This window comes from Lonchura striata, chromosome 2, assembly GCF_050655825.1.
Source record: "Lonchura striata isolate lonStrDom1 chromosome 2, ASM5065582v1, whole genome shotgun sequence".
Taxonomy (NCBI): Eukaryota; Metazoa; Chordata; class Aves; order Passeriformes; family Estrildidae; genus Lonchura; species Lonchura striata.
In genome coordinates this window covers 96,749,653-96,775,003 of record NC_140704.1, presented here as the reverse complement: position 1 = coordinate 96,775,003, position 25,351 = coordinate 96,749,653, and the positions used below count along the sequence as shown (strand labels likewise).

General features: G+C 36.8%; 1 protein-coding gene across 1 annotated transcript in view; it reads right to left on the bottom strand.

The window, feature by feature from the left end:
* Nucleotides 1-25,351, bottom strand: part of ERP44 (endoplasmic reticulum protein 44) — a 47,205-nt gene that overhangs the window by 3,540 nt on the left and 18,314 nt on the right. The window contains exons 2-10 of the mRNA XM_021528688.4: nucleotides 24,424-24,496; nucleotides 22,593-22,632; nucleotides 21,061-21,176; nucleotides 12,105-12,289; nucleotides 11,589-11,704; nucleotides 7,835-7,892; nucleotides 6,411-6,527; nucleotides 2,730-2,841; nucleotides 2,134-2,275 (exon numbers count right to left, since the gene is read on the bottom strand). Coding sequence (XP_021384363.1) covers nucleotides 2,134-2,275; nucleotides 2,730-2,841; nucleotides 6,411-6,527; nucleotides 7,835-7,892; nucleotides 11,589-11,704; nucleotides 12,105-12,289; nucleotides 21,061-21,176; nucleotides 22,593-22,632; nucleotides 24,424-24,496 — 959 coding nt within the window. The remainder of the gene's footprint in view (nucleotides 1-2,133; nucleotides 2,276-2,729; nucleotides 2,842-6,410; nucleotides 6,528-7,834; nucleotides 7,893-11,588; nucleotides 11,705-12,104; nucleotides 12,290-21,060; nucleotides 21,177-22,592; nucleotides 22,633-24,423; nucleotides 24,497-25,351) is intronic.

The window sequence follows — 25,351 nt, the reverse complement described above, 5'->3', positions numbered from 1 at the left end:
TATCCTTACAGCAGTGTCTGTAACCAATCAGTATTACACTGGTACTTTACAGGACCTCTTCCCAACCCAGATGAGATCATGAATTAGTACCAATGGAGAAAAAAGGGTTTATTCCTGCCTGACTATAGGGACAGTAGACTTACTGCTTCCTGCTTTTCCTTGGGCTCCTGCCCTGTTCTAGGTCAGGCCCATTGCTGGAGACCTTCTTCTCTCCTAATGCAGCAAGGGCACTCCTGTAGCTCAGCCTGTTCTTGCTGAGAACCTACAACCCATCTGCATGACACTCCCTGCTATCATTTCCAGCCTGGAACAGCAGGATGAATGGGGCCAGGTGGCCAACAGATGAGGAGAAAATAGTGATGGTCTCATTTGCCTGCCAAGTGCCTAGTCTCCAAAAAGGCAATGAGCTCCCTAAAGAGAGAGGAAACCTTTTAGTGGACCAGCTCTGAAAGTGCCATACCCCTACTGGCTGGTGGCAGCACTAAGGTTACCAGAGACAGCCTGGAGCCAGTTCATGAGAGTCGAGAAGGTTACTGAAGTGGTAGATGAAAGTCTCAGAATTAAGATTTTACTTATTATTAAAAAATAAAACCACAATATAAAACCACCCAAGAAACAACAAAAACATCAAAACCACATATACACAAAAGAGTATCTTCCCAGGAGCTCCAAGCTCTTCTTGTTCCTAAACTGTGTTTTCCTATTTCTATGTATCAGCTCTATCTCCTAGAGTAAGGTTGAGTAATTATTTATCATTAGGCAACTGTCAACAATCCTGACATCTCTCTTTCAGCTTCATTTGTAAGTGACAACTGTTACATATCAAGCAAGTAGCTCTCATTATTCTGACAGTTTTTCACAGAAACGGAACATTTAAGAAACATAACATCAAAGTCTAAACTAAACATCTCTTCTACCTCTCTGCGAGATTGTTAATTTGTTTTAGGGCTAAAGTGACAATAAAAAGAGTGCTTTTAAAATGCAAATATTCTATTTTTTTTGCTAGGGTGTGCAGTGAACACAATATTCCAAAGAAACAGAGACACAGAAAAATAGTCACTTATCAAGAATTTGAACATACATAGCTTCAGATATTTGAAAAGCACTATTCAAGATACATCAGAGACAATATTTTATAGATAAGCCTGTGGAGAATTAACAAAGAAGTTAAGTTTGAACTCTCCTCCCAGATGTCAGTATCTCAGGTAAAAGAATGTCTCCTGGAATAGCAGAACTAGGCATGATATTACATTCACCTTGCATGCTAAGTCTGAGCTTTGAATCCTTGGTTTTGACAAAAATGGAATACCCAGTCTAGATATCTAACCAGGAGTTAGCAGGCAGTGAATGTGCAGCTGCCTCCTTTGAGACAGAAACTGGAGATTTTTTTAACACCCAACCAGAAGACAAAGACAGAGCACTTGTCTCAGGCTGAAAACCCCTGAAGAGAACATTTACACATCTTCATTCCTTGACTGGCCCATGCCAGACAGAACATCAGCTTCCAAGGCCACACACCACAGTCAGGCTGAGGTAATGAGGGTTATCACAGCAGTCTTTCACCTAAGCACCCTGGTACTTTGCTATAACTGTATTTTATCCAGATAAACATGCCAATGATTGGCCATTTTCCAAGTTGCACTTGGAAAATTTCACAAACCCACACAGGTATTTCTTTGCCAGCTTTCCAGGTATAGAGTAATGCAGGGAGGCTAGAATTGCACCACAGGAAAACCTAAACCAGCAGGCTGGTAATTATTACATGCTGCTTTTTACAATAATCCCTGAATAACACAGTACTTCTATTAAAGTTGAGATATCTATATCACTACCAAAAATGTCATGCCAAGCTCCAAATGCCTAACCATGATGGAAAACAGCAACACCATGACAGAAAAGAAGACCAGCATCTAAGAATTTCACGTGAGATTCTTTTCTCGTATAAAGTAATACGATTCTATTTAAACAATGACTTCATGCCAGCTCATCCTGCTATAAGGCTCTGACACTAAATCACACAGAGGCAGCCTTAGTGACCCCAGGTTTACTCATCTTCCTACCACAGTAGTGATTAAAGTACAAGCCTTTAAACTTGTTCTTCTCAAATTAAAATGCACCAAAAAAGATACTTACGACAAGTCACTGAAGTCTGGAAAGACATACATGTGCCTGAAGCTATCAATGGCAATGACAGGGCAGTCTGCTGGAGTCTTCTGAATGTGAAGGAGTGGATGCCTGAATTTGTCACAGTCAGCATGGAGGAAGTTTATTGTACCTTAACATTGTGAGCAGACAAAAACCCATGTTAGGATTTTTTTATTATTATTGTCTTGAAACCACTTTCCTAAGTATTATAAAGTGAAGATATGAGATAGATACAACATGCAAAACCTGAAAATAAGTCTTAATAAACAATACCACCAAAATAATACATTTTCTTAAAGTGTTTTTTTTTCCCATATTACAAACTGCAGCTTTGTTTAATGCCCTCTCAAAACACATTAGATCACTCAGACAAGAAGGATTTCTGAAAGTTACTTACTAATAAATTGTGCCTCTATTTTAATAATTTCCAGAGGAGTTGGTTCTCACTGTCAAAAATGCATCAAGCCCTTCAGTCTCAAGAGCTTGAAAGCTACAATTCTGTTTGGCCTTTGCTTCCACTCCACTGAGTTGTCTGAAAAAAATTATACCAGTAAAACCAAGAAGTAGTGGGAATTATTACAAACCTTTTTCACCTATTAACTGCCGTGCAACCTCCTGTTGGAATTTCTCTAAACTCTCCAAGTCATCTTTCATGTGGAAAAGTATGAGAAAAGGAAGGCCTTCTTCTGTCAGTTCCTGCACAGAAAACAAAGGACAAACACATTTCTTCCACTTCTTACAGGCACCCAATCAAGTGATTCCAACAATTTTCAAATTCAGTGAGATCTCTACTTTAAGAATAGACAAAAAGCAAGACTAAAGATGTTAACTGCTGACCCTTCCTCCAAGATAGCAGAGTGATACAGTCAACCATGTTTCCTCCTTTTTATCATATACAACAGATAAAGGATGAGAGCAAGTCATTATCAGCATTTTGGGAAGGGATACAATTTCACTGGAATACTTGTGCAAAAGAAATAAGCCAATTCTGAGGAAACATGGCAACTCCAGAGAAACCACAATAAAGCCTGAGCACCTTGGTTGTTAGATGCTACAAAAGGCTGAGGGTGTACTCTAGAACCCAGTTCTAGCTTATTCACATAATAAATTGGTGCTTTCTTAGCATAACACAAGAAGTGTCTTTGAATAACTCTATTCCCTCCTCACTAAAAAAGAGAAAAGCAGAAGCTAATGACACAGCCAGAGGAGTTATGATCAAGCAACTGTGTCCTGACAGCTATCCTTTGGTCATTCTTTTTTGGACAGGGAAACTTTTCCTCATATGAATCTGTTCTTGTAGCCCAATGCCTTTTAAAGACCTCTGCCCACAGACAGATGAAGAATACAGGATTGCCTTGAATAATTTATTCAAGATTTTTCTTTTACTCAAACAAAACACAAACGCTTTCTCCAAACATGATTTTTGTCAGCTCAACTCACTACAGCCCAATTGAAGAAATTATCATTTATCATCTAAGAAATACCTACAGTTGTCTATCATTCATTTGCACAACTGGTATAACAAGCAAGTGCTGCTATTGCTTTGATTCTAGCCTACATCAGCATAAAAACTGTGCTTTTGGGGAAAGATAGTAGTGGCTTATTCTGCTACCAAATAGAAGGGTTTCTTCAGATACCTTCAATTTGCATTAAATTGAAGGAAAGTCTTCCCCAATCACTAGGCAGCCAGTTACACAGGGTACATGAAATGGCTCTTGTTCTCCCTTCTTGTTCCATCTTCAACCAAGTCCATCAGGTAAGTTGAAGTGTGTTTTTTTAAACAGAAGACTGCAGAGATCCTCTTACTTCAGTGCTCTTGAAAGCCAAGCTTCCCAATCCATCCCTAAAACAACTAATCATATTTGCTCATTCTCATTTTTACACACACACGTTCAGCTGGGTCTCACCCTCCTCTCCTATATAGGATGGGAAAAAGCCTGTTTTGTACCACTACAATTATGCCTCCATTTCCCTATTCATTCAGCAAGTACATTTCCAGAGGGAGAACTCCTAACAGCTTGGTATTCTGGCTCTGAGGTCTTCTCTTGCTTGCAGGCAGCTAAAATGACAATTTCAGCAAGTTACACACATAAGATCAATTCATCTCCACACAGGCTGTAAGAACAGCTGCTGTGAACCTTGCTAATTTTAGCCCTTCTATACGATACCTCACTTTATTTCCTGTGCTATTCCAGTGTCTCAATGACCAGGCAGAACAAGTGGAAGCTCCCTCAAAAGTGTTGTTTGGCACTAAGAAAATCAGAAGACTTTCTATTAGATCTCAGCTTCCCACATCACTTCTGTGTGCCTTTGAGAAGCTTCTTACTGGTTCCAAACCTCACAGTTCAACACCACCGCTGGGACAACACAGGTTCACTGTATCCATTTAACACAGAACTACACAGCCTGATTACAGGTTAAACAGGGATTCTTCTGAATTATATCCTCATCCCAACAGCCTTTGCCAGTCTAGTACAGGAACTGTCTTGAATGGGCAGTCCTCAAGCAGAACTGTTTCAGAGCAATTAATATGTGTTTAAAGAGTGTTCTAGTGCCATCAATAAAGTGTAACAGTCACAGCACTTCATATTTTTATCTTGTAATATTGTGCAGTATGTGCAATAAGAGCCCATTAAATAAGAGTACAGTCTCAGGGTGCACAAATATCTCAGTTTTGGCATGTTTAAAATTGTTTGGGTATCAGCAACACTGAAATTTTTAAACAAACTTTGCCAGGCAAAATGCCACATTGCAATTGTAACTATCTGCCTAAGCAAAGAGGAATCAAGTGTTAAGGGAACAACCAGAGAAACCACAACAGAATGTGGTACAAGCTAACAGTGATGAACCTTGGCTTCCAAGGCTCAGAATCCTGTTTCACCATGGAAAAAGTACACTGACTATCTACCACACACTTCTAAACATGTTAACATGCAGCATCTTTTACATATTGAGTTGCAAATGAAGAATTAAGATTTGTTAACCATCAGAACTTTCCAATAAAAGCTGGCAGGATTGACTAGAAAACAGTCAATAAACATGGCTTAAGCAAAACCGCCCTGTCCCTCCCACTGCCATAAAACCTGGGCATGTGCCCAGAGCAGCAGATTCAGGATAAAAAGAATTAAGTGTGCAAGCCATGAATGAATCACGACTGATTCTCTGGTTTCTCGTCCAGTGTGGATAACATACTAGAATTTGTGATAAACCTTGGGAAAAATCTAACAGACAAATGTTCAAATACTCCTTTTGAGATGCTACAAACTTGACAATTTTCTAAGGACTTTTTTTCACGTTATTTATTTTACAAAGAACAAAACAAAATATGGAGTTGGATATGGACAAAAGAAGAAAAAGTTACACAAGAAAACAAAAAAGCCTTGAAAGAAATAATAAAGAGAAGAGATCTTTAAAAACAAACTCCCAAATTCCACCTGACAAATTGCAGCCAAAAGAAGAAAAGCATAGAAAACAACACATGAAACGAAAAAGATTAAGGTACCAGTGCTTTAACACAGACTGAAAGTAAAAACCCCACATAGTTTTCATTACCATTTCCAGAAGATTCCATGGTCAGCCACCTTTTAATGTGCTTATTTATAAGATAATGCTTTGGAAGTGGTTAATACAGTAGTATTTTTCTACCACTCACATTACCATCAATGGGAGGGAGCTAAGGATGTTTAGCCTGGAGGTTCAGGGGAGACACCCTATTGCTCTCTACAACTGCTGAAAGGAGAGCATAGCCAGGTGAGGGCTGGCCTCTTCTCCCAGGTAACAAGTGACAGGAGAAGAGAAAATGACCTCAGGTGGCACCAGGATAGGTTTAGATTGGATATTGGGAAAAACTTCGTCACTGAAAGGGTTGTGAAGCACTGGAACAGACTGCTCAGGAAAGTTGCAGAATCACCATCCTGGAAGTGCTCAAAAAACATGTGGATGTGGCACCTGGGACAAGGTTAATGTTGAGCACAGGGGTGCTGGTAACTGCCTGACTCAATGATCTTAGAGGTCTTTCCCAGTCATAATAGTTCCGTAATTATAACTTCTTACTTTGGTAGTGTATGAAACCACTACAGATCTGCCTCCAGTGAATTTCAAGAGTAACCAAAAATCTCTTAAAGAATGAAAAGACATTATCTGACAGCCATTTTCTATCTAAACCAAAATAAATAAAGTTCTTTGATGTGGATTAGGGACCTTGAAAGAGACATTTTGGTTTCAAGAAAGAAACCCCAAATGTAGAATAGTAGAAAAAGTCCTACCTCCCCATTTTCAAATGTGATTTCTCGAACTAGTGGTACACATTTATCTTGTGTCCACGCATAAATCAAATCAAAATTGGTTAGTGAGCCTAAATACACCATATCAGGAGCATTTTCCTGTTGAAAAGAAAAATACAGTAGGATGAGAAACAGTAAAAATGACATTGCTGCCTACAAAGATTACCTACTCAACATGAAATAACAATATTCATATAAATATTTACAACAAATCTTATACCAATATTCAACCTTGTGCATGCAAGATTTCTATTAAATATGTGATAAAAGTACAAATGGAAAATAAATATTACATATTATAATTTAAGCAGTCAACTCCATTTTATAAGACATTTTACAAATAATGGGAGATACTTTGTTTCCAAATTAGGGCTGCTTCAAGTAAGGGCTATTTAGATTTCTGCTTTCTGCTAGGCTGAGAAGTAGTATCTCCAGACCTAAACTAAATGCAGATAGTGAGCTGCTTCAGTGAATGCTGATAGTTACAGACTCATCAAAATGCCCTCCTAATGTCCTACAGGACTTGAAACTGGTATTTTACATTTGCTGTGTCAAAGAGATATGAATAAATAATAATTTTCCTTTATTTGCTAGTAGTTTTAACGTGTAATTCAGTGCTATCATCCTTTAATTTAATTACAATTTTGTTTAATATGAAGTGAAGCATGACTTTGCAAGCTGCAGCCATGATTAAGCACAACTTAATTCAGAAATGCCATATAAATTAGGTAACTTCATAAATTCTGTTGTTGGAAAAAAATAAAAATGCTTTGAAACTCCCTTCCGCCTCAGGTCTATTTGCATCTATTTCCTCTTTTGTAAGTAGCTCTTTTCATACAGTAAATTTGAGAAATGAGCAGAGTTTTCAATGGTAGGCCTTTATAAAGCAATTATTGCAGATTTTCTTCTGTACTGGATTTTTCTTCCAGTAAAACTATGTTTATGAGAGTTCGTTAACCTGCAGTTAATATATTTTTTTTAATTAACAGATAAGCTCTTAACCCTTGTGGACTAAAGCATACTACATGGTTAAGTAATAGTCAAAAATACACAGTAATTGTCACTTGCTTTGAAAATCACGAAGTGTACCAGCTTCACAGATTTTAAAGAGTTCTACAGAACACACATGATGTGTAGACTGTGTTGAAAGAAAAAAAATAGTTAATTTTTTTGACAGGATATTTCAAACTGTATGTTTAGTTTCTGTGCATTAACTGTTAACACATGAGATCTTTTTCACTGACTCAGAAACACTAATTTCTATGATACTCTTCCTCACACTATTTAGTGAAGTAAAACTAAGATCTGAAATGCAGTAACTAACTGAATGATCTGAATACAGTCTCCATTTGTTTGTATACACATATAATCACAACAATCAAAATAAAATACACAGTTACACTTACCCCTGGTGGCTTGTAGATTACATTGTCTCCGCTAAATCTCTCTGCTTTTGAAATAGCCCTACAACAAACCAACCAGCAAGCATGTCTTGGTACAGACAAATAAAATAATTGAGATACCAAATTTCATATTTTAATTTTATATCCTCTTCTTATTTTTTCTCCCCTTTACAATTTGAGAATTAAAATCCTTAATTTTTAAAGTAAACTGTAAAATGACTCCATAGAAACTTAGCCTGCCTAGGTAAGAGGGCATTAAGGGAGTCAGCAAGATGCAGAAGTCTGGACTAAAGGCATCAAAGTGACAAGTGATAAATGCCAGGACAATTTTGGGTAAAGACCATCAAAGAATTAAAAAAAAAAAATATTGAGGAAGCAAAAAGGAAAGTGGATTCTTGTTTGCATTTACTCTTCCTGTTCCACTGTTCACACTAAGAATTTACATCTCCTCTACCCTGACAGAGAAGGGCTTTGAGGCGTTCTACAGGCACGAGCAATGAGAAAACGGATGGCAAGTAAGCCCCCACTGTCCATTTTACCCTCAGGTGTGTACCTCTAAGACACACTGTTCCTCCTTGGTATTCAGCTTCTACCTCACCTTGGTAAGTTCCTCTCTTGCCTTTAGAATATTTTACCCCAAATCACAGCAAAGTGCCCTGAAAGCTGCTATTTTGTACCCCAAAATTATCATCTCTTATTCAAGCAAGCTGCAACAGCTGTGCATCCAATGGAGGAGATAGAAAAGAAAGAAAAATCAAATTATGTGAATTTATCTCACTGCAAGATGCACTATGTCTTCCAGAAGTCTGAACAATTTCGAGTGCTGAGAAAAATACATCATAAGGCTTAACTCAAAGTACCTATGTTTTATTGATTTCTTTTGATCCAATTATTCTTTTCTTACCACATACAAAAGCTGCCTTGCAGAGTTATGTTACACCCCAGTATTTGCATCAGTTTAGAGATGCGTATTTTAAAATGCATTTTTGTATTCCGAACATGACTCTCCCCATAACGTGAAATGAGGCTTCCTAGTGATAATCATCACTGAGGTAAACCACTTGCATCCCAAACAAGCCTTCATGGAACAAGAAAGTGAAGCCACCTGCCCAATCATTGCTTGCTAAGCTGATGATAATCTATAATGAAATATATGCTCTAGGGTAACCCTGTGGTAGAACCCAAAATGTCCTCTTCTGTGTTCTTCCACTCCAGTAGCTGCAGCTATGACTGATTTTTTTTTTCAGATAACTCAAATGAAGTGGGGACATGATGTGAAAATCCCACATGCCTGAAGATATACCTTTTTAGAACAACTACTAAAATGGAAACACTTCAGTTTGCATTTTGTCTTTTTTTGAAGCAGTAATGTACAAGGTGAATCTCTGGAAAAGCACACAACCCCCCCACCCTCCCCTGCTATATTTACTTGCCAATGTAAATTAAAACAGTTCCTAGATTTATCCCTTTCTACCATGAATTACTTATAGTTCATCATAGCCTTTTAATATAAGAGTATTTTTGGCTTTTTTTCCCCTGTTCAACATTCTCTTCCATGTTCACAAACATTACAGATTCATTCCTCTCCATTTCTAAAATCTACCTCTAACAATCTCTTCATCTATCTCCTCCTGCCTACAAGTCTTCTTTCAACAATCTTGTTCTGTGGTCATTTCAGATCTTAACAGAACTATAAGGACCAGTTAATTTAAGAACAGTTTTAAGTATCAAAATAATCTACAACTAAGTACTATTAACAGAGTTTTTAAATAAGCTATTACAACTACCAAAAGCCAGAATAATTTTGGCATAATGGGACAGCTCTGCCTTGACAGAAGTTAGTCAAGCAACTATGTTTCTCCTGTGAAATTGATTGTTTTATTTTAGCTTAGGAGAAATTTGAACATGACCACTCACGTAACCTCCCCAAATCATGTAGCTGTTGAACTCTGTCCATAGCAAAACCAAAAGTCCTTTCCAGGGGCTGTTACTCAGTCAGAAGAGTTCAGCTGATCAGTGCCAGCTCCCCATGAAGATATTTTGCTATATATAATCTGAATAAAAAACACTGATCTGTAGCCAGCATCTCCCTTGGAAGTTTTTTCACATACAATTTTTTAGGAAGCTTAACAACCTCAGCTACTGCGACATGAAAACATTTAGCTCCCAAGGTTGCTGTTGGGAAGGCTGCACTTTGAAACACTAACAGCTCCAGGCTAGAAAGGGAATGGGTGTCTGGAGGTAAGAATAATGATAAACCAGCTGTGCAATCTGTATTTCCACAGGCAGGTTATCAATAATCAAACTGTGATCCATTCCACTATGTCTGCTTATATCTGAACCAAAAAAAAATAACCCCCCCCATAGTACCTACTTCAAGAACAGTGTCCAACAACCAAGTGGTTCTTCTCATTATAGGCAATTGACACAAACAGCAAACCAAAGATGAACAGGTTAAAAAAACTGTAGAGTGAATGTTGAAAGCAGTGCTATCTTAGTAATAATTTTTTAAAGTTATTTCTGAAAAGACTGAGAAGTTGAATGGGGGGCAAAAAATAATTTAAAATTCTGATAGCAACTCAGAGTGGCTGTGCTGAGGACAAGGATGGATGCAGCCATCAGAAAACACTTGAGATAATGGCGCTCCACGGGGATAAGACTGACAGACCTACAGACCAGAGATTTACAAGTCATGGCCGGGGATGCTTCCACAGTCATAGCACTACGTGACTGGGGACTGAAGGAAGGGAAAGCCACGTGCAACCCTGCACTTTGCAAACACTCATCCCCACCCAAAAACTATTTCTATAGATATATTGCAAGAGGCATCAGGGACTGGCAACAGGTTTTGATCTAACAGATGAAACATTTTCTACCTTGATACCTCTCAGTTTCTCTGCTGTTCTCCACTACATCCAGTTTTAAAAAAACTCCTGAGGCAATTTTGTGCAGCATAAAATCTGGCATAAACCATGAAAATTCCTGATTTTGCAACTGTGAGTAGACTGGAAACCACTACAATCACATTAATGCTCAATCACTTCAAATTGGGCAGTGCTGGCACATTAAACACTGCAGAATGAATCTAGATTTTAATATGCATCTTAAAAGTAAATCACTCCCAATCCAGTCTTATTTCACTGAATATTTTAAAATATTGCTGTAAATCTGTACAAGGAGAAATCTGAATTCCTGTAGATTTTTCTTCTACACTTGTACTGTGTAGCTCACCAATGTAATTTTCTTTCTAAGCTATTACACTGTGCAGTGACATAAAACCCGCATGAAAAAAGCCCAGGCACAGAAATTAGATATTTTGGAACAAGGTCTGCTCCCCTAATAAAAAGAGGAAATGAGTAATCAGCTACATTCCTTAGAGACAAAAGGAAAAAAAAAAAAAAAGAAAAAGGGAAAAATGAAAAAAACCCTTTCCCTCTAATAATGCAGGATTTTGGGACACAAATGTCTACCATTCCCCCACCCAAACCTCCTCGGGTACATGTAAACTGTACTGACAAAGAATGGTAAAAAAAACGAAAAAGGAAGCAAAAAATAAAAGTTGAATTTCACAGCAAAAATTAAGGCTAAGAAGAAGAAGAGTTTTGTCCTTTTATCCCCTCGTTGTATTTATCTACTAAGGTTTAATCTTTTCAGTTATGCCATACTGAAAATAATAAGGTCTATTTAATAAAATTATATAGATGCCATTAACAGAATTTCAATAATGAAGTCACAAAAACAAGAAATTTCAACTTACCCAAAGGCAGAGAGGAACACACAATCATCATGCAAAATATTCGCTACTCTTTCAAAGGTTCTGTAATTATCAGAGTCCTTTTGCTCAAAGTACCCAATAATATTTCTTCTGCTGCGCTGTAAAAACAAAGGTTGAATTATAACTTGCATCAAATTATCAAAAACTGTCATTACTCCCTACAGATATTAAATATAGACATGCCATTCATTCAACAGCCAGTAAATGCAGAAATTATTTCTTTTTTGCCTTTTCACTATTGAGAATAATCCTTGTGAGTATTTCTTTGGTGAGGAATATTAAAAGTATCTTGTTAAATAAAACACATGATTATTTTCAAATTTTTAGAAGCAAGATAAATAACTCAGTAGTGGAGTGAATGCAGCTCAAAGTGACAACACTGAACTAATTTGTAATATTGAAAACTATTCAGTTTTAAAAATACTACAAGGTACTGAACATTCCATAGTTTAACACTGAAAAAAAAATCCAGACAACGAATAAATTTGAAACACTTACATCAAGAGAACTAATTTCTTCCAAATCCTGGACCTCCCGAATAGGGTTACTTTTCTGCTGCCTGATGTAATCTGCTATTGCTGTCACAGATCTCTGGCCCCTGTATTCCCTCTTCATCATCATGCCATTCCGGAAGAGTTTCAGAGTTGGGTATTTGCTTATCCTGTACCTCTGAGCTATGTCAGCTAAAAAGAAATTAAGAAAATTAAAGCAAAGCCCTACAAATACAGAAATATCATGAACATGGTTTCTTATGCATGCACTGAACATGGTTTCTTATTCCTGTATGTGGAATCTCTGAACCAGCAGTTCTACATCTTTAAGTAACAAAAAGACAAACAAAACAGCACCAACAACAGCAAACCAAAGCCAAACAAACAAAATACCAACAAAAACAACCCCCCCCCCCCACCAAAACCCACCAAAACTCTTCATACCTAAATTCTTCCATGTACCGATCTTCTTCATAAAGAAAAAAATTACCAAAATCTGCGTTAAGCAAAGACTCAACTTGGTCATGTATATTCATTTAGTACACTTCCTACAAACAACTAGGAAGGCAAATTTAAGAGCCTAACAAGAACATGAGAATCTTCAAAGCTTGCCAATCTCAGTTAATTAACCCACTTGAGAAAATATTAATAAAATTAATCATCTTCTAATTTTCTTCAAACTTAGGATTTTCATCTCAATCACAATGCTGGAAATATAACTTTCATGTCTAAAATGTTTGAGAATGCAAACCCTGTGCAAAGTATTTTTTGAAGGCTGTGAAGGCCAGAAAACTGCTGTCACAGTTCTGAGCTGTTCAGGTTTTGAACAAACACTAAATTTGAGGTTTCTAGATTAAGGCAAACACCTCTTCGGTCAACCAGTAACATCATTCACTCCAAGACAAGTCTTCATTCACATCTATGCATGCAGTCCAGTCTTTTTCCAGACTTGGACCACACAGAGCTTCACACAAAAAAAGTAACATGTACTGGCATGTATTTGTATTTGCATAGAAATATAAAAGAATAATAACAAAAAAGACTTTATAGGAAAATCAGAAGAGCAGCAAAGAAGAAAGCTAAGCAGAACAATACAGACCGGTTTCCTACACATGTACATCCTGTGCCCCTGAACTGCAGCCACTACTCAGGCATTCATGGTGTTCTGCATTAGATCCCACCAGAGTTCTTAACATGCCCCTTTGTCCCTCTTCTACTTGGCTAAATTAGCAAATTGCAATAGGAATTGCAGGTAGTTCCCAGCCACACATTGATGGGGAAGCTTACACATAACCAACCACCAAGTGATTCATGGCACACTGAGCAGGATCCAGCTGCCTTGAGTTTTTAAAACAACCTTTGTTACGGTGTAGAAACTGGGTTTGTGCATCTCCAATATTCAGCAACTGCTTTAATCAAAGTTTTTTAAATACTTAATAGCTTTGAATGCTCTTCCCCTTTTCACATGTGGCTGAAGTCCAGCAAAGAACTTGACAATTTTATGAGGAGGAACTGAAGAAATGAGTTAACCAGATATACTTTTGGTTCTTAGGAAAGCAAGAATGAAAACAAACAATAAAGACAAAATGTGTAATGTTAGATAGATTTCCACAAGCACTTTCCTTTGGGTTTTGCTTTGCTTAATTATTCCCACCTGTTCACTCCTCCTCTTGAAATAAATATAGGGGAAAAAAAAACCTCACAGACCCTGTGAAAACTGTTTATCTTCTTTTACAGAGTGGGATGCAGTTTACCTATACCTCTGGACCTAAACTCAACTAAATGCCCCCCAAATATGCCCATCTTCCCTGAGCTACTAAACCATTTGAGGAAACTCGTTCCAGTCAACCACACCCACCACACTTCCCCTTCTTTTCTGTCTCAAGGAAAGACAGAGGTAGTCACTTCAGCAGACTGATCTATCCTTTGGAGACAGAAGTTTCATTCAGTTGACAGAGAGAGGAAGTATACATCCTTACTTTTCATGGACTCCTTACAAGTCACAGGGTACCTTTCAGGTAACCTGGATTAGCCCACAGTAGGAAGGCAACCAAATGGGGTCCATGAGTACATGTGGCACAGTACTGAATGATGTGAGAACAAATCCACTCTGACAAAAATGTCCCTTCTCAGTTATATATTTACCACAAAGGAGATTTGCTTTCTATCTTACACTTACTCTTTTTTAAAGAGAATGGAGAAGTCTGAATTCCATGCTGACTGGAGAACTCCCAGTGAAATCAACTGCTGCTAGAACAATACTAATCCTATTTGCAGCTTTAGTTACTGAAAACAGTCTCTGTACCAGTTGCACAGCTTAGGTGACTCCAAGAACCGAAAACAAAATGTGCATAGCAAAAGAATAAGAACCAGGTCTACTCCACAAAAATGTTCTCCAACATCTCCCAAGTAAATTTCAAAGCTTCACCAGCTTAGTCCAGTTACTAAAAAGCTTTGCATCACTATAAAACAGCACAGAATTCAGCTTATCAATTTCGACTAAGAGGCCTTGACTTCTTTCCTAAATATCCCAGAAGTGTGCATTTCTTAATGCACTAATTACAGAAAAAATTAAGGTAAAACATTTTATGCCGTCAGTGAAGAGTACTTTTATTTCAAATTAATACAAATTTCTCCATGGAGGATGTCAATATATTTAACAATAATGAACATTAGATTAATAATGTTTTCTTCCCTTAAACTCTATCACGTTTTAGTTAAAGTACCTAAGAGCTGCCTGCAAGAAGGTAACAAGTACAGCAGGAGAGGAATCACCTTATATTTGCTTGGTAGAAGAAAAATAACATCTGCAAGCCAGGCATTTGCTGCCCTTCTCCCCTGCTGATAGAAGGACCTTTGGTCTGACAGTACATGAGCTGATGCAACCTTGACCAAGGTCTGATAAGGGACAAGGAGCACAATGTGCCAAGATTTCACTGAAGCACACTGAGATTAACAACTCCCCTTGTCACAGACCTGCACAGTGAGAGAACACCTATCCCCACACTTTTTTGTCTCATATGGACCTTTTTCCCTTGTGTTATTTCCACAGCTATAGGAGGATGCAAGGGTTGAAGAATGGACATTCAGGGGGTCATGAAGGTTCTCCAAGATGGAGATTGCAGTACCTAAGGATGTGGATCTTCATTAAGGACTGAAGTTGTGTAAAAAAATTAATGGTAATAAATGCCCACTGTCAAAGCTGAATTCAAACATTATTTCATAAGTCAGTACCTGCATGATCTTTACAAATTACATTGAGATTCCATGAATGCTGGTATTTGAACTAACACAGAGAAATGACACTCCTACACAAGTAAGTATTTGAAAACCATCTTTTTACAAAAAATAAAATGCAAGTACATGAAAAATTGTTTGAATTCATTCAAAAGTCAAACAAAGTAAACCTTAAATGCTTCATTAAGCCCTGGCATTTGACACAGGTAGAGTTAGCATAAGCAGTGCAACTACAAAATATATTCCTTTTAAAATTGGAAATACACAATGCAAATATATGGAATATTGTTTGAGCTCATTCACAGATTGCATTAGTTATAGTAAATCCTAAATTAAATTTAAAAATATTTCCTGACATTCCCACTGCCCATTTTCTAATGAAAAGAGGTATTTGAAACAGACAAGGGCAACCTACCTAAAATAAAAAGTCTCCCAACTACAGCTCTGACTTTTTATTTTCTTCAGATACGAAGGCATTGAAAGGAATAAACCTTGTGTCTGTATTTTGCTGAATTAATCATTAAATCACAAATTTAGTCTTTGTGCTACCAGAATAGTTTCACATTAGTTATGATAGAAAGTTACCAACATATTTGATCACATTCTTGTACAAATCAGAAGCTTTGAGCACAGCAATGACTGTTGGATTCAGATGATTCTTCTCCCCATTTAGGACGTTTACCTGTTCATATGCAACCATTTCCAAACTGCCTAGACTTTTTTCCACTATTCATTCTGCCAACTCCAACATGAATATCTCACAGTCGCCCAGGTCTCTTCAGATGCACTGCATTGATCAATAACTTCTCCTGAGCAAAGCTCTGTCTTACAACAGGGAAGAGACAGCAGCTCTTATTTTGAAACAAACTTTGATGTGGAACCTGACATTTACACTCATGTTTTCTAAGACAGTCTCCCACATCATCTTCTGAGCAAGATCCTCTAAGAAAGCAGGATTTGTGAGCTATCATTTGTGATCCATATCTTCATCGTTATCTCCTGTACTGTCACCCATTTCTCCAGAGCATTATGTGTTCCTCTATTCAAAAGAATGCCAAAGCCCATTTTGTGGGGTGTCAGGCTTTTCTCATGGTGTGTACACACATTACCCAAGCTACAGCTTCAGGCAAGCACACAGCCTGGGAAACAGCAGTGACTTGTTTCCCAGGATGCTTCAGACTCCACCATTCTAGGTTAACACCACAATACACTATCCAAAGTTCAGATTATCCAAATATCAGATTACATCACCAAGAATCTCAATTCTACTGCCACCGAGTTGCAATTAAATGTACAATGAATAAAGTGCTGAAAAACTGCACCAAGACCCACTATATTGAAGAAGGCTCCCACCCACAATGTAGGTAAGAAGGTCCTTCCCAGTGAAGGACCAGCAATATTTATAAGGGTCACCATTAACTCAGTACACTGTTCTAATTTTTCAGTGCCATAATTCACACTCTGACTAAAGAAATATTTAGATTTTAAGTCTACAGGACTGGTTCTCAAAAAACATGTCCGGTAGGATTCGGATTCGAGCAATATTGCTAATTATCCTAAATGCCTACCTCATCATATAATGCAGCACCTGAAGAATTCACATGCTGAAGAGAGGACTATAACAGTCTGAAAAGTTATCTGAAAGAAAATCAAAGTTTCAAAACTCAAACCCTGTAAAAATAACTTCTGAAAATACTCAGTGTCCCTTTTTCTAGAAGAGAGGAGGGTGGTCTCTTCATATTGTCTGAGGAAGAGCTAGCAGAAACCGAAACTACTGCACTTCCTAACTTTGGTGTTACATGATGGTTGTAGGAGTTGCACAGCTACATAGAGAGAGACCTTGAATTTTCTGGGTCTAATATTAATCTTTATTTTGTGTGTCAAATCATCTTAAGACTTCCTACCCTTCTGCAGTATCTTCCATCTCAAAAATAACAAATTCTTTCAGCTGTATATTTGAAGCTGGAATGACCAAATGAGTATTCTGCTAGCTCACTTGAGATCAGTCAACATCTTTTCAAGTCCCTCAGGCTATCCACCAGGGCACACTACAGATGAAAAATGAAATCTGACTTTGATAGGTACCTTTTACTTTCATAATACATCATAAATTCTCCCCAGTTAAACTACTGCTCTTGTGACACTTGCAAGAAATTGTAAGCCCTGGCGGAATACTCAGAAGAAGCAGAATTAGAAAAGAACTTGGGAAAGCATCTAAACTAGGCATCCTACTCCAATGATTGTGATACTGGTGGCTTATATGATGGACCAAAACAGGTAAAAGGACAGCAATCAATATTCTGTATCAAACTCAGGTAACAGCAAATTTAAACCACCTTCTGCTGCAAAGGAGCATTCGCAACAGCCATGCCTGCTCTAAGCAAGGCCTCATCAGTAGGCATCCCATAATCTTCTTTGACAGACTAATAAAATCACTTTTATACACTAAGGAGTGCCATCAACAACCTCTCCAAATCTATCACACTTTTTACTTTACCCCAAGATAACTCTCTCAGACTGATTTTTTTTCCCAAGCAAAATGACAAGAATGCAATGAAATCCTCATGCTTGTTTAGAGTTTCATTTGGAGTTTCTTTATGCAGGTCTAAAATTGTTATCATTGAATTCTTTTGGTTACCAAAGGCACAGTAGCAACACAATTTCATCTCTGCAGACACTGAGCACACAATGCAGAAACAGCCAGTCACAGAGAGCAGCAGCTCACAAAACTGAGGGAAAATACCCCTTCCAGACACATTTAGAATGAAGAACAGTTCCCTAAACAGTCTGTCCAGCAAAGCATCTCCTTACATACCCTCAGTGAGAAATTGATTTATGTTTGGAGGCAGAAAGATCTATTCAAACTAGCTACTATTTTTTATCAGAAACCAAAGAAAAACATGGTGCAGTAGAATCAAACCCCCAAAATATATACTCCAATTGACAAGAATTTTGTACCACAGCTCCTAATGTTGAATTCAGAGAAACTGTCCAAAACATAAACTCTTCCCAAGAGAAATATGAGTTCTAGATTGCAACATCCAATCACAGAGAAGAGAAATACAGGAAATCTATTGTACCAAGTGAGTTTCCAACACTGCTGCTTAACACAAATGATTAAAAACATCCTGAAATACAAGCAAGAAAAAAAATCACCCCAAAAAACTCAGACAAACAAAATACCACAAATCATGAAACAAAACATTCCTAATAATGTCCGTGCAGTAAGATCATCTGTAATTTTATATAGAAGATCACTATTACTAGGTATTATACTTGAATGAGAGGTGTCTAATATTTAAGATAGCTGAATTACTAAACTGAACATATAAAAATCATCAAATATTAACAAGACACAATGTAGCACAACTCAGACATTTTTAAATTATAAAAGGATGTGGTCTTGCAAAAGCAAAGAGTACCTGCTTTAACTACCTGCTCTAGATTTACCTTTAGTGTATGTTACACGCCAGCTTAAACACAGCCTGGTGACTTTGCCTACACATTTCAGGTATAATTATCTTCCACAACATTACAAACTAATGTAAAATATAACACATGCAGAGGCTTAATATAGTGTTAATATGTATATTTTTGTATTTTATCACATAAGGGACTATCACTTTCCAGAAAAAACATCTTTATATTTGCTATAAGAGCAGAGAGAATGATGGTTTTGTCATTAGGCATCAAACATTTGGCAGCACATCAATAATTCTCTCTAATTTGCTTTACCCTCAGAAGCTGGTGTGAGCTGTTAGGCCCTGCAGTGTGCTTCAATAATAGTGCATTAAACAGAAAGAATCTATGCCTGAGTAACCACTCTGAAAGCTGATTTTGAGTGGCCAGAAATCAGCTATTTGGGTTCCCTACAGAGTCTTGGCCTCAAAAAGAACCAAATCATTTGTAATGCAAATAATCCACCATCTCTAGAACACCATTCTAATAGCAAATTACTAGTGGTATGAAATCTACAGGCATAACAAACCACCAAAATATTGACATAAAACCTCTAGTGTTGCTAAACACATCCAAAAATATAAAGCTTGAGTAAAAAAATCCTAAACCACTAACAATCTTGACACCAGCATTCAGCAAAATACTACACATGCCCAACCTTGATAATACAGCAATATCTGCTTTCTTACTAAAAAGCTGCTATTGCACATGTTAAAATCCAAGTTAAAATACCTAAAACTTCAGGACATGCCCAATAATTGTGTGCCATAAAATATACCATTGTTTAAAACCCAGCAAATAAATACTAGAAACTAGGAATGACATGCACAGCTCTGTTATTTCAATTCAAGAAGGCAATGTAAATTGCCTGTCATTAAAGGATTTCATTTTTAATTCTCACATTTTACATCTTCTGCAACAGCAGTCATGCTCATCAACTTAAATTAAGGACGAAAATAGTAAATACAGAGAACTAATGGTATTCCAGAAATATAAAGAAAACCAAAACTCCTGGCTGCCTCCTACTACTTAGCCCACTGTAAGTACAGGAGGGATGACAATCTCTCCTGTAGCATCTCCTCCTCTTAGCTCTCTGCAACAAGCGCCAATTACCTTAATTCAAAGAGCATATGAGACTTGATGAGCATATGAAACTTTTAAAGCGTTTCAGACACTTGGTGGGGGACAAAAAAAAAGTTTTCTTAACTATAATTGCTAAGACAAGAACATCTCATAGCTAGACATCCAGCAGCCCAGACTCTCTGAGTTATTCAAGCAACTGAAGCTACTGCAACCAAAGCACGGTCTGCAGCAGTTAATTTAAACCTCAACAATAAAACTCAACAACACAGGCTGATTTTACTATGGCCTTTAGTGGGAACTTTATAGGAAATTTTGCTGTTATATTGACATTAAAAGATAAGCCAATTTCCAGTGATGCTTGTCCTTACAAATTAACAGTTTTGTAAAGCCCAAATAGTATAATCAGTATTGATTAAACTGAACTTCTCTGTTAATACTCTTTGGGAATCACAAGCCACTGTAAAGAAATTATTCCTAGAAATGCTGTTCTCCAAGAAGCATAAAATAACACAGCTGATCCAACAGCGTAATAAAAATCCTGCTACTATTCATTTGCCTTTCAATGTGCAGCAGATGTTTCTCACATTTTACTTATTAAAGGATTTAAAAGGAACTTTAGGAATTAGTACCAGCATAAAGTAAGATTTTGCATATAATTTTCATGTACTTCTGGCCCAGCCCAAATAGGCAACTGATGGCATGTGTAACAAAGCAAAGCTCTGATCCCTGCCTGGTCGTGTAAAAGGAAACTTACAGCCCCCACCATGACTCCAAGGTGGAAGGAAGATCTGATCAGAACATATTCTTCATGCTAACAGTGGTAGGTTACCCCTTCCTCTTCTTGGTCATGAAGACCTGCATCATTTGTTGCACTAGTGCTTCACTGACACCTCAATGAGACAATTCAATTTATAATCACAGCCTTTTATTCCTCATTAAATGAGATAGGCTGAACTGATTTAACTAAAGGTTGTTGAGGAATGCAATGAGAAAGAAATATTGGAAATGACCAATATTCTTACAGATTTGGAAGAAGAGTTTTGCTGATGTAATAAAAGCAACCCTGAGCTAAATGATGGGCCAGCTACAACTACACTTTGCATGGATATTTAGTGTATTTTTCAATACAATTACTAACTTGGTAGCAGGACAGCACGGAAAAACCTAAATCAAGATTTACTTACAATGCTGATCACAGTCTACTCTAGCAAACACCACTTGATTCTTATCTGGATATTCTTCTTTGATTACATTAGAAGCTTCCTCAAAAATAGGATGCAGCATTTGGCTGAAGCGGCACCTGTAAATGGAACGCAAAATCGTGACTTCAAAATATCACTTTGAAATATTTCTGTTGGCAACTACTGGAACATTTCAATCTTTGAAGGAAAAGGAAAAAAAAAAAAAACAAACAAAGAAAAGGTATTGGAAAAAAAACACATATACCTACAATCTTCCCAGCAACTGACTGGATAAAAATCAGTTCAAAACTAACTTGAATGGATCAGGTGCAGAAAAAAAAAGTAATTCTGAAAGAATATATAGTTCAACACATGCTCTCCTCCTTTATCTCCCTAGGAAACACCATTAATCAATTATAAGCCTTTAGGAAATATATTCTATTCAGAAAGTGTGTTGTTAATTTTTTTCTACCTGAATTACCCCGTGGAAAGTAATTTTAAAAATGTAGTAAAAGTTATTCCTTAGATTGTTGAGATTGAAATATTCACCAACACCTTCAAGAAATATCACAGGTAATTTTCTATGGGTCAACAATACAAGTATTGTAAGTATTACATATTATATTATTGCTCAGGTTTGGCAGAATTTGAGTAGACTACCTTTACAGAAGAAGAACAAAGAGAACCCTAAGGGTCCCTTCTTCCAATAATGTCAGATTTCGATGCAAATTTTTTCTTTTTTGCCCACAGAAAACACGGTAGGATTGTAAAGATGCTTCAGTGGCTTTAGGGAGTTTAGGGTAACAGTCATGAATAAGCCCATTACCAATATGTCAATAAAATAATTTTATACTCTGTCCTTCCAGGCATATGGCAGATTTTTAAATTGGAGATGCAAAATGGCACTGTAGAAATTGTGAGAATGAGACTTCAAAGAGTAGACTTTCAATAAACCAGCCTGCACTGAAACCCACCTTAAACATAACAGTGACAGCCTGGGAATGCAGTTATGTCTGCAACATCAAACATGTAAGTGAAGAGCAAGTCTTGCTCTCAAAATGCCAAGAGAGCTGAAGTCCACCTTCTGAAAAAACCTGACTCTGGGCATCCCAGCTGCATGCTACACATGTATGCAGCATGTATGTGTTACCATGTTACAAGAAGCCATTGTAGCTTCTTGTCCCCCATTCTTCTCCACCCTAAAAACAGACAACTTCCATGACCAAAACTGATCTGTTCTCACTTGTAAGTCAGGTTACATTACAGACTGGCAATGTGCTATGTTGAGGAATTATTATTGTATGCCTAAAATTAATCATCATAATTAAAGCAACAATGTTTTAAAACTATAGCCTATTATAATGTGAACCAAGCAAGCATAGACAGAAGGAGAAAAATTGGGACATAAACCCAGGAAAGAATTGGGTTTGAAAGCAAGAGACTACTGTATTTTCAATGAGAAAACTATAGCCAAACATGACAGTTTTCAAGACAGAAGCTTAAATATAAAAAATAATCCAACTTGAGTAACTTACCAATCAGCATAAAAATTAACTAAAGCAACATCTGCATTGTCTGAGAAGAAAGAAAAAGAAAAAGCCCAATGTCACATTGTGAGGCAAACTTCTCAGTTCTTTTATTCGAGATTATAAAAGTATGTGCAAAAAAACTACAAAAGCAAGTATTTCTAGATGATTCAGTATAAAGCTTAGTCTGATTGCTAGAAAACTGCTGGGCTAAATCTCATCTGAAATATAATCTATAACAAATGGGAAAAAGATGAAAGAGGCCTTCAGTCAAGTGGTCTATTGACTTTATTGACATATAAGACAAAAAAAAATATGTAAATAATTAAAACATTAAGACACACAAAGTAATTAAGTGACATATGCAGCAAAAATTATTTCTGGATTTAAAATTAAGGCACTCACATCCAGAAATTGAACTCTAGTAGCTCTTAAGCACTAGCTCTATTATTTGTAAGTGTTAAAAATTAGTTGAAAGCTGAAATCCCAACTATTTGGGGTAGAAGACTGATGAACAGGCAACCTGTCTGTGCAACTTGCTCTGGTTTGTCCTTACTTGTCTTATTTCATCTGGATACTATGGAAAAAGGTAGCAAAGAAATTTTCAGTCCCCCAAAACAGAAAAACGCTAAGGAACACTAAAAAAATGCAGTAGTACAGGGATACATATAATGAAGTAATTAAATAAGGTTCTTATGCTTTGTTTTTCACATATGAAAAATAATCAAAAAAGGATAGATTTCCGGCTCAAAAATTAAGTATTATCATTATAGAACATAATAAGTAGCCATGCTTTAAATTAATTTTTAGTAGTAGTACTGACGTAGACACTGAAAAAAAATGAAATACAAACTCAAGCTGCAGAGTATCAGCCACAGCTTTATAAAGCAGAAATACTGACAAAGCAGAAACTTGACAAAGCTGTAGAGCAGTTACATGTGAAGATAAGGATGCTGAAAGCCTGGAAAAGACAACATGCTGATAAAGACAACTCTTGAGTAGGCTGGAGAACACCACAGTTTGTTTACAATTATGGTGTTAAGATTTTCATTATCAACAAGGGATGCCAGTAGTGAATAGGTAAATAACAAGCACTGAAAAGTTTAGGGTTACTTCCAACGTACAAAGTATTTCTTGAGAGTAATGGGATGAATTTCAGAAGCATTTACACTTAGCATATATTCCCTTTTGTGAATTACATTGTATAAAATAATTTTATATTTTCCATTGCAGAAAAGGTATTTACAAACAGCTCTCATATCACAAAGCAATCTCATCATAAAGCAGATTTTAGTCCAGACCTTATTAAAGATTTTCACCCTGGATATATTTGAAACAATGTAATAACTTTTTCCTGCAAAGACAACCAAATACAGGCAAGTTGCATACTTCTCAGAGGGAAAGGTTTCAGACAAGAAACACGTATTTGTTTAATTTAAAGATTTCCATTCTATGAGCCACCAGAATCAGAACAGTGCTTAACCTGAGAAAAGGCAGAGCTGAACAAGCAAGATACTTAAGGCCCATAACCATGGGTTTCACTTGCTGCTATTTTTTGGGGTGAAGCTTTTAAAATGTCCTCTAGACTAGTTTTGGTTATGCAATCAAGCATTCCCTTCTGCAAACAAGATAACAGTTATTTTCTTAAGACACTTCAAATTCTCAGTGCAATACATTAGTTCAGACAGCTAATTTAGACCACAGGCATTTAATATTTCTAAGCTGACTGCAATTCATATATTCAAAGCTAGGGTATGAATATTCATTTAATACCACTGCAATATTCACACCAATAAGTAACTGCAGACACACAAGGAAAAAAATTATTCAAAGTACTCACTTAAAATGTCATCTATATTTCCACTATCTAGACTTGTTATTTCACTTCTTGCCGGATTAAAAAGCCAAGACACCTAAAAAGAGAAAGCAAATCAGTAAGGTATATTTCAGCAGTAAAGTAGTAACTGATGTGTGATTTTTAAGTGTTGCAGTTCAAAAGCTGAAGAACAGTAAAAGAACTGTAATTCAGTCAATGCATTTCAGATGACTGCAGTACTACAAATATACAAGTAAACTACCGATATAACATACTTTCACATTTAAAGAAAAATTAGGTTTTTTTAATACAATTCTCTATTATGTAGCCAGAAATGTTACAGGTAAGTTTGCACCTTTAAGAGCAACTTATATTCATAACTTCACTCTGAAGAAAGAAATGAAACCCAATTTCAGCAACCTCACACAGGTGAGCATGTAGATTTTACCCAGAGACAAGTAATTCCTTCTGTCACTTACAGGACTTGTCTGACAAAAAAGTTTCTCATTAAGTAAAGCCTCAACTACCTGCATTTTTATTGCTGTTTTAGGAAACAATTTTAATACATCTAACTCAACTAGCTACAGTCTTTTATCTCCTTCTGTATTTCCACTTGACACTACTTCAGTCCCAGCATGCAATAGGCTTATCAGGCTACAAAAACCAAGACACCACATCAGCCAAATCATTCAATTACAAAACAATATTTATATTACTCTTATAGCAATACACAATTTCATGGATGGACACTCTCATTTTCAGTGCAACTGGCCCAGATCTTTTTTTTCTGAAATGCAGTTGAAGAAATAGCAGGTAGAGTTCTATCCCAGGTGAGAGAGGCATCAATGAATTACAATTTATTTTTGCTTTGAGGAGAAAAGCAAACAAATGTTTGAGCAGGATAATATAGCTTCTTGTCTGGGACATGAATGTTCCCATCCTGAGTAAACTA